General features: G+C 41.0%; 1 protein-coding gene across 2 annotated transcripts in view; it reads left to right on the top strand.

Annotated features, from left to right (window-relative positions):
• Positions 1–15,089: 15,089 nt before the first annotated feature.
• LOC149806245 (uncharacterized) overlaps positions 15,090–15,993 on the top strand; it is a 32,252-nt gene continuing 31,348 nt past the window's right edge. Inside the window, exon 1 of one of the 2 annotated variants that reach the window (XM_089951194.1) lies at positions 15,090–15,548. In XM_089951194.1, coding sequence (XP_089807320.1) covers positions 15,299–15,548 — 250 coding nt within the window. In that variant the 5' untranslated portion in view covers positions 15,090–15,298. The remainder of the gene's footprint in view (positions 15,549–15,993) is intronic. The other variant, XM_089951193.1, reaches the window with a different exon arrangement.

Raw genomic sequence — 15,993 nt, 5'->3', positions numbered from 1 at the left:
GTGAAGTGACACACTGCAGCTGAAGCACTTGACTTTATCTCCTTCGCCCAAGTAGAAAAATCCGGCTCTGGCTAATTCTTCGGGGGTCGGTCCTCCCAGATACTTAGGCCATTTTCCTTTGAACGATTGAAGACGATTTTCAAAGTCGCAGTATTCCGACAAACGCACAGGAAACGAATATTCGTTTTTCACAGGTTCGTTTCGATGAGGGTTGAGTGAAATGGGCAGGAGTTTGCTCAGGGCTGGATGACATCCGTAGGGAGGTAAACGTGAAGGTCGACATTCCCCTTTAAAACGAAACCCAGTAAAATGTCCAAGAGGACGAGCAGCATCGCTTTCGCATCCCACAGGTTTGACACGCACAGCATCACTTTCCATGACAGGGGTAGGGGCACTAAAGTTCCCATGATGCTTTACGGCATCGCTCAGGTCACAAGGTACAGCATCGGTCCCATCGCAAGGCTCACAATCGCATTCCACTTCCGAAGCCTCACACTTGAATTGTGCCCTTCTAAACAACTTGTTCTGTGTTTCTCTGAAAGTATTCATCTTGTTCGCTCAGTCTTGGTAGTCACAATGAACTATGGATTTTGCCTAGGGTTCCTTTTTATATACAGACCAATACCGACGTGACCGTACGGTAAGGTGAAATGATTGGGAAGTCGAACTCGCTTCTGGTATACAATTTGATAGATTTTTTCCAAGGGTCGACTGACGATGTGGTGAGTGGGTAAACGTACAATCTTGTTCGGTTGGTGAGTAGTCACTTTAAAGTTTCCATCCTCTCCAGACTGCAATGCTTCTTTCAATACCCCAAAGTTGACCACTCGACTGGTACGATAATTCAGAGTCAGTCCTTTCACTTTACACTCTGTGTGCACTTCTCCTTGTGGGTCCCGGTATTCGTAGCCGTAATTTTTAGGACCGCCACTCGCGAAACTTAGAATCTTGTCGTCAGGATGTTCGTCTGTCCAGGCTCCTAAACGGTCTCCTTCGATGTTAGGGTATTGCTGACCCGGTCGATCGATGTAGATGCAACTGTCCGTGTCAAAGTACAGGACGCGATCCCCTAACAGTTCTAAAGCTTCGTACAATTTTAAGCGAGCATGAGCTGTCACGTAAGCCGCAATGATGACATTTCCAAAAGGGTCGTCTTGTACAAAGTCCAGATCTTCTTCGTAATTGACCAAGATTAAATCCTCTCGAACGACGTCCACGTGTTTCATGTATTTGGTTTTGTCGTGAATCATCTGAAAGTAGCGGGAAGGTTCTGTCAAATATTCCGTCTTGGGTAAACACGGTCGTTGTGCCATTTTACCCCACAAGCAATTTAACATCACTTTGGCAAACGATCGCCTGCCTTCGTTTTTCTCGATGTGGTCTAAAGTGATGCTCTCTTGTTCCCGGTATTTCTCTTTGAATTTTATTTGGTCTTCGGGAGTGTGACACCAGGAAGGATAGCCGCTGGCTTCTTGCTTCAGTTTCAAAAAGGCATCCACGTAGTCTGCGAAAATGCCTTTCTGAGTAGGGTCACCCTTGTGGTATTGTTGTGTCTTGGGAAAGTGGCAAATTTCGTACACTTCTAACAGTTGGTATCCCATGTCCATAGCTTTGAACAATTCTACGCTGACCCAGGTTCCCGTCAAGGCCCGTTCTTCCTGGGTGTGCTGACAAGGCTCATCTTGGTTGCACGTTTCGGCACAAGTACGGCACAAGGGAAACATCAGTTTGCCTTGACAATGGTGAGGTAAGACGGGATGGTATAGGTTCGTGGGAGGCAAAACTTTGCACTTGATCAAGCCTTCGTATTGTCGAATGTTTTTCAGGTCGATGTGTTCCGTGAACAATTGCGGGTGCCCTGTAGGAAAGTGACAATATTTGCACACGTAGGGATACAGCGAACACACATCCAAGTATTTGATTTCTTCTCCTTTCTCTTCGTCGGCTTGGTACAGCAAACAGGTGGCATTGGTCCTTCCTCCGTACAAACTATCCCTCGGGTTCAGCGGGTCCATCAGCTTGTAACTTTCCACGAGGCGTTTAAACTCGGGATCGGTTTTCATACGGTGATCGTACTCGTGTTCCCACATTTCCACCACTTGGTATCCTTCCTGTTCTAACTTCAAGCGTCGCTGACAAGTGTCCTGGTACAAGTCTTCCATGGTTCGTTGCAAAAACTGATTCTTGGTGCCACGGTCAGGGTAACAGACGGGACATCCGTGAAATAAGCAACCGTTAAACTCGTACACGATCTTGGGGTTTTCTAAGTCCCAGCCATCGACCGAATACGTTCCGATGGTCTTTTCGCCCCCTCCGTTGCGGGCATGTTGAATCCACTTGTCTTCCTTGTCGCACAAGTAATGTAACCAACGTAGGGCTTTGACTGAGTATTGACGTTTGACAAAGTGGGTCGTTTGAGGACTGATGACAGCCACGGTGTTTTCAGGCATGAATCGTTGTCGATACACTAAGGAACACGCTTTGGCAATGGTGCAAGCTTCTTTGAAAGGATCGACCCCTCCGTGTTCCATGAACAGTTCTCGAAATTTTCCACAGCAACGCCGTAAAATGTCCACGTCGGAACGACAATACTTTAGCATTTCTTCCTGAAAGTCGAAAGGGTCCGAGGCGTGAGCCTGGTACCAAGCGTAGAAAGCTTCTCGTTGTTCGGTACGCATGTTGTCGGGGTCGTAATAGTGAGCCTCAGGCAAATGGGGTAGAACGGCATGTTGATTGGCTTCCGTATTGAAAAAGTGTGGAAAGTACCCTTTAGCCATTTCTGTCATTCCAAACGTTTTAGGCATTCGACTCAAAGGCATGGCCAAGTAACTCATCGAATCTTTAAACTGTACTTGTCCCACTTGCATGAAAATGATTTTGGCTCCGTTCAAAGTCACTTTAGGACGCTCGGTGCCTTGTTCCGCATAGTACCTCAAAAGAAACTGTCCATCGTATCCGGAGAAATTGTGAGCCATCACCGTGGCATGACGATGACAATCTCCGTAACGTTCGATATCCTCTTGGCTCCACGTCTTGTCGACGGGGTCTAAGACCCATTGGGCAAAATCGGCTAACGTGTTTGGCCCCCGAAAGATTTTTTCACGTCCTCCGGGAATCTTGCTGCAGTGAGGGCAATGACTGAAGATAGGTTCTTGAATGCACTTCTCGCACGCTCGATGAGCCACGCAGAAATTAGGAATGTGAATGCCGGTCTCTTGCATGCATTCGAAATCGAAAAAGATGAAATTGCCTTTCTTCTTGTGACCGTCCTCTTTCTCTGGTGGGGGTTGGTATTTTTGCACGTAACATTGGTGTTCCAAGTCCACGATGTGGTGACAAATGTGACATTTTTTCTTTCCTGAACATACGTGTGCCTTGGTATTATTGGTACGTATGACTTGTTCACACGTAGGGCACAATCTCAGCAGTTGACAAGCGCATTTCTTCTGTGAACCTTGCGTCTTCAAATGTTGTTGGTAACAAGTAGGGCTAACAAACGTGCGCAGACAAGTCGAACAAGGCACTGGTTCTTCGCTCAGACAGGGTTGAGAGGCCAAACATCCTGAGCATTTCAATCCACAATGCTTGTGTTGCTCTCGATTATTATAACCATGGTCACATTTCTCACAGTAATAACTGTATCCCAGGAATCCGGTGATACTGGTAATGGTATCGAAATGTTCATCGTGATAATAAACGTGAATGTATTTTCCGTCCTTAAAATGTTGGCCTCGAAACAACAGAGGCCCGCGCATTTCTTGAGGGTGCACTTTTAAGGTGTAGCGTGGAGCTAGGGCATCTTGCAATTTTTGCATCTCAGGAATGCCACAGGGTGTGTCTTTGGACAGGCCAGCTTGTTGCAACAGGAGTTCTGCTTCGTTTCGTTGTTTGGCTCGATGGGAACGTTGAATAGTGTTCCAGGTTCTTTTCCATTCTACCGTGTCGTTCTTGTCGGCATAGGTTCGTCCCACCACGATGGCACGGGCTAAACACATCTGGTCATGAGAGTTGTTAATTCGGACGAGACTCTTTTTGGTGTTGCGAAGGTCGTCCACCAATAACATCTTTTTGCGTCCAGTTCCTTGAGGAGGAGAGACGTGGGTCATGTCCAATGTGGCTTTACCATCGGTGATGTCAAACTGGTCATTAGATTGTTGCACGTGTTGAATCTTGTCCATGACTTTGGAAGCAGTCAATTCTGCCGGGGTGCTAAACTCGATCCAAACAGGGGATTTCAAACCGTCGTGTTGTATGGAAAGTCTCAAGCGATCGTCTTCTTTGGGTTGACATTGTTGCTTGAGTGAAGTGAGCAAAGAATCCCACACCCCAGTGATGAACACTTCTGCTTTCTCCAACGGTACGTCGGACTTGAAATCTTTAAACTTCACCGTGTATTTGTAAGCCGTGGTTCTAAATTTTCTAGAGGAGCGCTTTTCCGTCTCTCGAATGGAATAGTATTTTTCAGGATTGACTAAGGGTGGTGAACTTAGTTTAGAGGTTTCAAATTCTGGTTCACTCATGTCCTCTTCAAAATCACTGGCATGAATTTGTGCCAAGATTTCAGCCCTGGTACGAGGCGATAGATCACGTTTCTGCCTCTTACTTTCTTTTTCTTCTTTCTTCTCGAATGAATTAGATCGTTTCATCTTGAAAGCAAAAAGTCAAATGACTCAAGTTCAAACACCATGAGCTTCTTTATAGTCATAGCAGACCAGCGTATATAAAAGGGTGCGTGTCTTGTCCTTTCACTATTCATTTCACTCTCAAGCCGAGTACAACGATGGAAGAGACTAACCAGATGGAACGTTTCGTCAGAGCTTTGCGAGGGGTCATTAGAAAATTCTCTTCAGACCAGCCTACGGACTACTCTCCTTCCTTTAGAGATAAAAGTCAAGATACTTGCTATATCTGTCAGAAGAAAGGGCATTGGTCTTCAGAGTGTCCAGACCGTCAAACAAGAACAAAAACAGGGACTAAAAGAGACAAAAGTCAAGATACCTGTTATTATTGTAAAGAAAAAGGACATTGGTCTCCAGATTGCCCCAAAAAGAAACAAGAGGAGTCAGAAGAAAAGAGGGATTCTTCAGAAGAAGAGAGGGATTCTTGTGAGGAAGAAAGAAGACAGGTGAAGAAAAAGAAACAGGAGAAAAAAAGAAGAAGGGAAGAAAGAGAGGAGGAAGAAGAGGAAAAGAGTGAGACGGTGAAGAAATTGAAAAAACAGAGAGACTAAAAAAGGAGAAAGAAGAAGTTAATGAACTTTTTATTAAAGTGTTGTGTTGTGAATTGTGAATTGGATTGTAAAAAATGGAGAAAAGAATAAATGAATGATATAAGGTAAGTGTCTTTGAGTTTTGATTTTAAAATAAGAACGTACACTCACGCACTCATACACAGACACGTACTATAAGGGTAAAATGGGTGGTTTTTTTTTTTTTTTTTTTTGAGTTATTGGCAAATTGAAATTGTATTTCTTTTCGAGAAATGTGGGTGGCCCTGAAAAGGGCCTTTTTTCTTCATGGTGAAGGGGTGAGTTTAAGCAATCAACTTTAACTGCCTTATGCCTTTGCCACGGCCAAGGCCTACTTCTGGACTGCGTAATGTTGATGATGATGATAATGATTGGGTTGAAATCACTAAGGGTGGTACGGTAGGCTTAGTCACAGGGTTGACGTGTTTAGCTCGGGAAGGTCGTATTCTCTTCGGTCGTGATAAAGAAGTCTGATACATTTGTTTCAGACTTCTTAACTCCGCTAAAATGTCCAACAGTACCGTGACCGTTTGATTCTCACCCTCTATTTTCTTTGCTGTAACTTCTTCTTGCTGTTGCTGCTGTTGTTTTTTTCTTACCTCTTCTTCTTGTTGCTGTTGCTGTAGGAGAAAAGCCTGTTCCGCTTCCTTTTGTCGTTGTATAAATTTCTCCAATTCTTCTTTCTGTCTCTGTCTAAAATTCTCCACTTGCGGTAATGAAGAAGGTAACGAAGGTTCCGGAACAAATTCTTGCGAGGAGAGAAAATCCACAAAATCCCAATTCACCTCTTCTGAAAGTAAGTCCGGGTTCCCTTGGGCGGTCTCCGCTGCTGGTGCACCCCATTGGATCGTTTTCTGAGTTTCCGTCATGTTGAATCACTGTCGCATAGATTGACTGCACACAAGCGCTAGCAGATCTATATTGACTAAGTGACGTCACAGACTGCTCTCTTCGGATTGGATGCGGCTGGCTGAATTTTGTAACGCGTGTTCGGATTGGTGAATGAACTCAATCCGTTTCAATCCTACCTCTGCCTATAAATAAGCGCCGTTCACTGCATTGATTCACCTGTTTCTCGGAGCCTCAAGATGTGGACCGACGTTGAATCTTCAACCCTTGTGTCAACAATGATGTTCAGGACGGACATGCTCATGTATGTCCGGTCCAAGTGGACTGTTGTTGATAGGACAGATACAAGTCTATGGATGAGGAGAGTTTATATAGAAAGACAAGGATGTCTCAAGAGGGTACTTGTGTATGGACCGGCAGTTAGAAGGAGTTTAAGAAGAAGAAGAAGATGTGACAGATGCCATCTATGTTAATATTAATATTAACATAAACCCAAAGGCCCTTTTCAGGGCCAGCCATATTTCTCGAAAAGAGATAGTCTTTGAATTGCCTACCCCTTTTTTTAAAAAAAAGAAAAAAAATCCCATGTTCCATTCCCCTTGTCCCTAAACAAGCCCAAACTCTATTCCCCATGTTAAATTCCCCTTGTACGTAGAGTGACCCACGATTTATCGCCATGTTAAATTCCCCTTGTACGTAGAGTGACCCACGATTTATCGCCATGTTAAATTCCCCTTGTACGTAGAGTGACCCACGATTTATCGCCATGTTAAATTCCCCTTGTACGTAGAGTGACCCACGATTTATCGCCATGTTAATTCCCCTTGTACGTAATCTGACCCACGATTTTTCGCCATGTTAAATTTCCATTTTACGTAATCTAACCCAGGGGGGTCTGTAATGCTAATTCCCATTGTACGTAAAGTGCCCCCCTTAACTACTCAGGTGGTTAACACATTATTGGTACTTATTATTGTCGATTAGCAAAAAAACAGGACTTGATTTGAAATAAGTACGGGCTAGCGTTTTGGTGAGTACTTAACATCCATGGCTGTCTTGCTGAGCACCTTTTTCCTCCTTTACCACGCTCGGACAGAAAAATGAGTGTGTGGTGAGACAATTCCCACTCATGTGTAAAGCCTTTCAGTCAGGTTGTTAAGGACTAGTTAGTCCTACACCTGAGTGGCTAAATTTAAAAATAGTCTGTGAGTACATAAAAGCCTGGGGGATGAGGCTCTCTTTCCTTCCCCAGGAGTAATTAAAAATCACGCGGTGCGTTATTAAACCAGTGATACATGCTCCATTAGAGCGAAAATCACTTTAATTCAAGTAAGCAAGCAAGCAAGTTCGGGTACCGTCTCTAGCACTCTTGATGACACCAACTGTCTGGGTTATTTTCTTTCTTGCAAGCCCCTATGTTCCACTTCTGTTTGTGATAATAACTTGTGATACTTCACATTTCCTAAAGTGGAAATCTTTACAAGCCGTACAAAATACAAAACTTATATGACTTTGGCTTTTGACACTTGCACAGACTCTTCACTTTATAAGTGTCACGAGAAAATTGTATATCCAAGTTTTTACCATTTTCAAAAACACGCACACACTTGCAGCTTGACCAGAAATATGTACATCTTGTTTTGTGGATAAGTCACAGACAAGTCCAAGCATATATAGGTGGTTATGAACGTTAGGAATATCCCCTCATTTTTTCAGAAATATCAAAGCTTGTATGTGCATTTTCCCTTTTCCACTCTATATTAGTGCTTAGATTTGTTCCAAAAAAAAAGAAAAAAGAAACGAAATAATTTTGAAGAAAAAAAAACAAAAAAAAAAAACAACTGAATTTTGAATTTAGGTTTCTCTCTGTTTATAATTTTTTTCAAGTTGATGGTGCATGACAGAGTACATTCGCCTACCTTTCCAAAGTGAGAGGCATTTCTTCACATGTCATTGCCTTTGTTAAATTCGGTTTCATTGGTTAGTTATCGTTAATCTTTCATTTTTTTCATGCATTTCTTTTTGATAGAAGATTTAAGGCTTTCTATTGTTGTAACGGTATTTATGTTGTTTAGTCTGTTGATGAAATTATTTATAGCAAAGTGCTTAAGATTTTTCAGCTTTTTTTATTATTTCAAGCCCTACGAAAGGAGACCAAGTTTGTGTTCAAAGACGATTGAAACTCTAAATTACACAGGCGTGAAGGAAAAACATCGTTGTGTTTAATCTAATCATGCTTGCCGTATCTCTTTGTGTTTTAGAGGTCATATTTCTTCTTAAGTAAATACATGCATCAACAGACAGACAGATTGGGTCATCATCCTTGAGTTTCACTGTACTTTCGGTTCTTTACTTCATACAAACCCCAAATTTATTGGTTTGAAAAAAAAAGATAACATGCCCCTCAATACTGTAACACGTCTGTTCTGATTCTACCGATGTGAGTGTGAGTGTTTATGTCGAAATGTTTAAGTGAGATATAAAAAAATGGTCAGCTTGAAAACGCGAACCAATACTGTGACGCTCAGTATTTTGATGTGGTAAGAGGAAATGGTACAACACACACACACACACAAAGAGGGCTTGTAAGTTCACATTTCAGTGTCTGCACTGTAATGGTAACAACGCAAGAACATAGGGATTATTATGCCACACAGTCCTAGAACAAAACAATGCATCACCCGTTGTAAGCCATTTCATTGGCTATACTTATTTTCTTACCGCGTTCGCTTCGAATTGACTTGAGTAGCCATTCAGACAGTGACGAGAATGACCATGCTTTACTGGGTCTATCCTATAGGCGATTTATATAAAAAAATATTTTTAAAAATTAAACTAATGCACGAACAATCGTACCATGGGCGATCCCATGGAAATTGTGTCCGTCTTATTGTAAAATACATCAACATTTAATTTAACCGTGCAGATCGCTAAATCATACACATTTTGAAAAGTGTTGTGTGACACGGATCGCCATTGTCGTTTGGTGTCTGCTTTCTTCTTCGAAAAAGAGATCGTTTCGTCTTGACTATAAAAATTTAATTTGACTAAGTTTTACGCACTACTTGAACTCATACATTTACGTTGTAGGTGTAAGCCGTCGTTCTCAGTTTTCTGGAAGTTCGTTTTTGCGTTTCTCAGATGTGATACTATTTTTTATGGACCGAACGAAATTTCTTTTGGCGTGAATCAGGACTCGTGGTTTTGTGGCAGAAATGGAGAGCATTGATTAAAGCCCAGTTATGTCGTCTTCGAAATCGCTGACACGGATTTGAACTAACACTTCAGGTTTTGTGTGAGGCGATACGGTACATCATTGCTTTTTACTTCCTCAATGAAATCGTTTCATCTTATTGCAAAATTACATTTGACTAGGTTTCATACGCAGCAGGTCTCTGTATATAAGGAGAGTGTCTTAGCGTCAGAGTATTCATTCCGCTCTCAAAAGATGAAAGATGGAAGAGTCAGCACAGATCGACCTGCTGGTCAAATATTTGCTAAAAGTCATACGAAAGCATAATTCACATGCGAAAGTGGCAACAAAACTTACTCTTTTGGTCGTTGATTTGATGAGAGTCATACGAAAGTGTGTAAGTGCTAATGAAGTTTGCTATATCTGCAAAGGTAAATGGGTATTTGTCTCCAGAATACCTGCTTCGTCTAAGAAAGAGAGACAAAAGTCAATATACCTAATATCGTTGTCAGGAGAAAGGACACTGGAATTCAGAGTGCCCTACGAGAAAAGAGAATAAACAAAAACAAGACGAAACAGAGAAGAGGGATTCAGAAGAAGAAGAAATTGAAGATGATGAAGAACTTGTGCCAGTAAAGACATGGAAATGGAAAAATTGACAATGTGAGCCGATGCGTTGGCCCTGATGTGAAATTTCATACTACCTTCTAAAAGAGAATAGACCAGAAAGAACACGTAAGTGTCTCTTGGTCTTGACATTGTATAATAAGGATGGCGTGTTTTGTTTTCTACTCACACTTTATGAAATTGTGCCCTTTCACCTATCTCTATCCCTCTGGATCATGTTTTAGTTAGAATTGAAATGGAAGGATGTTTTCCTTCACGCACGCTCTTTAGGCATGCAAGTCGGTAAACAATAGTCAGTCTATTCCTCCATTATTTTGTGCCTTGATGTTTCCTAAATCACACACTGATGCCATAAAATAACGGGTTAAATGGGTTTTGTAGTGTTGGGAGTGGGGGGTGGGGTGGGGTGGGGTGTAGGTGTTTGGCAGAGTTGGTCATTGCAGGTGAGGGCTTAGGTGCTTTCAAAAAACTTTTTCTTCTTCACTCTGTGTTGATAGTATATTTGGGGTTTGTATGCGTTCGCGTACGTTTGTGTGGATAGTTTATTTGGGGTTTGTATCATCTCCCTTCTGTGTTGATAGTATATTTGGGGTTTGTATGCGTTCGCGTACGTTTGTGGGATAGTTTATTTGGGGTTTGTATCATCTCCCTTCTGTGTTGATAGTATATTTGGGGTTTGTTTTTTCCTCTTCCCTCTGTATGTGTGTGTGTGTGTGTGTGTGTGTGTGTATGTCTGCGCGCGTACGTTGTGTGGGTGTGTGTATTGGTCTCTGTTTGTCCGTATAAAACTCACTTTATCCCTATCAGATACACTCTACCTACCTACCTGCAGTAGCGTGCATTCAGGTCAGCCACTTGCAACACTGTTGATATTTATCCCTAGTGTTCAGTACAGTGACGTCACTGACGCTGGAAATTTCGAGACTATAAATATCGACTTGGGGATTTCCACATTTTGTAGCTATACATATATACTAGAATTCATAAACAGGAACGTCACTCAAGCTGAGGCTATAAAAAGATAGTGGGATTTTCCAAAGGAAAAACCCACAAGTTGGAGCTATAAATAGATAGTGGGATTTCATAGGAATTTCAGCTGATTATAGATACATAGGTATTTATCCACGATCGTCACAGAAGTTGATATTGTAAGTAGTTACTAATTTTATCTATTTTATAGTGTGTGTGTTTATGTGTGTGTGTGTGAGTATGTCTGCGCGCGTACGTTGTGTGTTTCTGTGTTTGTGTGTGTGAGTATGTGTGTGTGTGTGAGTATGTTGGTGCGCGTACGTTGTGTGTGTGTGTGTGTTTGTGTGTGTGTGTGTGCGCGTACGTTGTGTGTGTCTATTGGTCTCTGTTTGTCCGTATAAAACTCACTTTATCCCTATCAGATACACTCTACCTACCTACCTACAGTAGCGCGTATTCAGGTCAGCCACTTGCAACACTGTTGATATTTATCCCTAGTGTTCAGTACAGTGACGTCACTGACGCTGGAAATTTCGAGACTATAAATATCGACTTGGGGATTTCCACATTTTGTAGCTATACATATATACTAGAATTCATAAACAGGAACGTCACTCAAGCTGAGGCTATAAAAAGATAGTGGGATTTCCCAAAGGAAAAACCCACAAGTTGGAGCTATAAATAGATAGTGGGATTTCATAGGAATTTCAGCTGATTATAGATACATAGGTATTTATCCACGATCGTCACAGAAGTTGATATTGTAAGTAGTTACTAATTTTATCTATTTTATAGTGTGTGTGTTTATGTGTGTGTGTATGTCTGCGCGCGTACGTTGTGTGTTTCTGTGTGTGTGTGTGTGTGTGTGTATGTGTGTGTGTGAGTATGTCGGCGCGCGTACGTTGTGTGTGTGTATGTGTGTGTTTGTGTGTGTGTGTGCGCGTACGTTGTGTGTGTCTATTGGTCTCTGTTTGTCCGTATAAAACTCACTTTATCCCTATCAGATACACTCTACCTACCTACCTACAGTAGCGCGTATTCAGGTCAGCCACTTGCAACACTGTTGATATTTATCCCTAGTGTTCAGTACAGTGACGTCACTGACGCTGGAAATTTCGAGACTATAAATATCGACTTGGGGATTTCCACATTTTGTAGCTATACATATATACTAGAATTCATAAACAGGAACGTCACTCAAGCTGAGGCTATAAAAAGATAGTGGGATTTTCCAAAGGAAAAACCCACAAGTTGGAGCTATAAATAGATAGTGGGATTTCATAGAAATTTCAGCTGATTATAGATACATAGGTATTTATCCACGATCGTCACAGAAGTTGATATTGTAAGTAGTTACTAATTTTATCTATTTTATAGTGTGTGTGTTTATGTGTGTGTGTGTGTGTGAGTATGTCTGCGCGCGTACGTTGTGTGTTTGTGTGTGTGTGTGAGTATGTGTGTGTGTGTGAGTATGTCGGCGCGCGTACGTTGTGTGTGTGTGTGTGTGTGCGCGTACGTTGTGTGTGTCTATTGGTCTCTGTTTGTCCGTATAAAACTCACTTTATCCCTATCGGATACACTCTACCTACAGTAGCGCGTATTCAGGTCAGCCACTTGCAACACTGTTGATATTTATCCTTAGTGTTCAGTACAGTGACGTCACTGACGCTGGAAATTTCGAGACTATAAATATCGACTTGGGGATTTCCACATTTTGTAGCTATACATATATACTAGAATTCATAAACAAGAACGTCACTCAAGCTGAGGCTATAAAAAGATAGTGGGATTTTCCAAAGGAAAAACCCACTAAGTTGGAGCTATAAATAGATAGTGGGATTTCATAGGAATTTCAGCTGATTATAGATACATAGGTATTTATCCACGATCGTCACAAAATGGAACGAAAAGATTGAAAAAGAAGAAGAAAATGAGAAGAGGAAGAAAGAAGAGGAGGAGGAAGAGAAGAAAGAAGAGGAAGAGAAGAAAGAAGAGGAGGAGAAAAAAAGAAGAAAAAGAGTGTAGGAGAGAAAATAAGAAGTTGGTTGAGAAAAAGAAGAAATTAGAAGCAGAAGAAGAAGAAGAAAAACCAAAAGGGCCAGCCATATTTCTCGAAAAGAGATAGCCTTTCCATTGCCTACCCCATTTTTTTATTTTTTAATTTTTTTAAAAAAAAAATAGAGACCCTCCCTGTTTCAATTTTACATAGACCCTATACAGTCCCAGGGGTTTTTGTCCATGTTAAATTTACATAGACCCTATATTGTCCCAGGGTTTTTGGCCATGTTAATTCCCATAGACCCTATATTGTCCCACGATTTTTCTCCATGTTAAATTTACATAGACTCTATATTGTCCCAAGGGTATTTTTAATGATAAGTCCCATAGACCCTATAATATCCCCCTTCACTACTCATGTTAACCCAGAACTTAACTTAGCAATGAATTTAAAAATCTCTTTAGTTGTAAATGTATCATTTGTTTGTTTCTGGACAGTATTTGGGCAGTATTTGGTGCATTTGGGTAAATCGTGCCATCGGTAACATGCAAATTTGGTCACGAAAATGCACAAAGACAGGCAAAGACGGCACAAATAATTAAAACTGACACTAGTGTCTTCAAGTAGCTGAGTATGTATGCGATACTTTAACTCAGTTAACATAGCAACGCTACAGAGACTGTTTCAAATGATTGTCAACTACAAATATGTAAAGTTTAATTTGTCCCATGCTGTTTGGTTGGCAAAACAGGGCTGAGCAAATTATTTTTTTAACCACTAGTCCAGGACAAGTGGTTTCAGAAAATTCACTAGTCCCACCGTTCTCTTCACTAGTCCCACCTTACTCGTAACTAGTCCCACCTTATTTTTCACTGGTCCCAAAATGGTAATCACTTGCGGAGATTTGATGAGACGTATGTGCTTAATCCATAGAAAAAAAGACAAAAAAAAAAAAATAAACGGTATACAACATAATTATTTCTTAAAAGAATTTAATTTTTCAAAAACATTGGTTGTTATACATTTGGCTCCTTCAGGTTCATGTATATATGTTTTAGCTAATGGATTTGAAAATATGTCTGCCACCTGCACCAGCACTAAGCCAGCAGTTGATAGCTGTGTCTGGGTTAAAGTCCTCAAGCTCTGGTCCATTTGCAGAAATGTTCATTAGCATTTGTAAACTCTTTTGGATTAAGGAATTCCTTAAAGAAGTCTTGATTAAGTTCATTGAACTAAATCCTCGTTCACACTCAGAAATAGCTACCGCACACTCAGTATCTGTCTTACGTTTTATCTCTCCATTTTCAAACAAATTTACCTTCGCCGAATCGCCGTTATTACCTTACTTGCGAAAATAATTTAGCAAACTCATTTTATCCACAGAGTAACTATCAGCTTGCTTGACAACTACTTCTAAAGTGATCATAACATCAATTTTCTCTTTTAAATACGAACTGAAACGGCGCATTAATTAGCGTCATTGTTTGCTTCAAACAGAATATCGCACGTGGAAGTTAATCATCTGTATAATCAATTATAAATTAAAGAATCATTACTATCATTTAATCAGTTCATAAAGGAAACCAACATTGATGTCGGTAAAGTACCTTTCAATATTTTGATACACTGACTCGCTGGATTAAAATCATAGTGAGCCGCTCGTTAAGATCTAGATTGAATAAACTCATTGTAACAAAACCGCTTCCAACGCTGCTAATTGATGATACTGGCTTTCTTTTGTTTGGCGTGTTTTGATTTGCCGATAATTTGGTCGCTTAGCCCAATGTGCAGTAAAGCGGTAAAAGGATGTAAATGTATACACGAAGAGGGGTAGAAACAAGTATTCACTACGCCCAGAGGGCATGATTGGCCAAATAAAGGCAGATATAGTGATTAAAGTACGAAAATAAGGACTAGCCCGACTTTTTTAAAAAGCACTTGTCCCGGACTAGCAACTTGGAAAATTTTACTTGTCCGATTTCAAAAATGACTAGTCCGGGACGTCGGGCTATGTGATTTGCTCAGCCCTGCAAAATCATTTTACGAGAAAGCCTGACGAAAATACTTTTTGCATTGCCACGATGTCAACTCCAAAATACTTGGGACGGCGCAGTGCACATTTGTGGACTGATTTGTAATACATTGCATAATAATTGTTTTAGATACAAAGAAAAGAAAATTAAACCTAATATATTAGATCTTTTTTAATAATAGATATATTTCTTCTCCTTCGTTGCTATTGAGTCTGCCAAACAAAGTTCTTCTCATGCAAATGACGTCACATGGGCATTCTCCAATGATTAGCAAACTCATTCGAAGGGGATTTCCAAGTCTTACCATGAAAATCACGTGATCATTTGACGCAACAATAAAATTATCAACAAGTAACAGTAATTGAATCAATTGCCAATGGATGGATGAGTTTGTTTCCTCGTTAGGGTGTATTATATCGATCATGTGGGTGTTTCAGCTGAAATATGTCTTTAATATTTATTTCCTTTTGACTAATATTTGTTCAGTATTAGCTCGGTCTGTGTGTCCTACGGGCCAATTCTGGGAACTCAGTGCCGAAACGTGTGTATCATGTGCGCTAATCTGTGTGCATTCTGACCTTCAAAGAACGACAGAAAAATGTGCTTCATATTGTCCCGGCTATTTTTCTGGTAAGTACTTTCAATAGGAAATTGTATTTTCGTTAAAAGATTTTTTTTAATTCTTACTTTCATCGCGTGATGAAAAAGTCCTCGATCTTTAGCGTTTGCCACATCCCTCCTTCCTCCCATACTCCACTGGTGTGTGTGCGTGTGTGTGTGTGTGTGTGTGTGTGTGTGTGATTTGGATTTTTAACGTAGTTTTAACTATTTTTCAGTCATATAGCTATGATGTCTGCAGTGTGGCAGTTTTTATAGTGTTGGCTAGCACTGAGGCATCATGCCGCAGACTTGTAGCATGATGTCCCACCGAATGCTGGCTGATTCGGACCCTGGCTGATTCGGACCATAGCCGATTCGGCCCAAATGACGGGCTTATTCGGCCCAAATTACGGGCTGATTCGGACCAGATGACGGGCTGATTCGGACCATGTGAACTATTATAAGACGAACCGTG

This window comes from Sinohyriopsis cumingii, chromosome 2 (genome assembly GCF_028554795.1).
Source record: "Sinohyriopsis cumingii isolate HCF-2022 chromosome 2, ASM2855479v2, whole genome shotgun sequence".
Classification (NCBI taxonomy): domain Eukaryota; kingdom Metazoa; phylum Mollusca; class Bivalvia; order Unionida; family Unionidae; genus Sinohyriopsis; species Sinohyriopsis cumingii.
The sequence above is the reverse complement of the archived record's forward strand: the minus strand, read 5'-3'. Positions and strand labels throughout refer to the sequence as shown.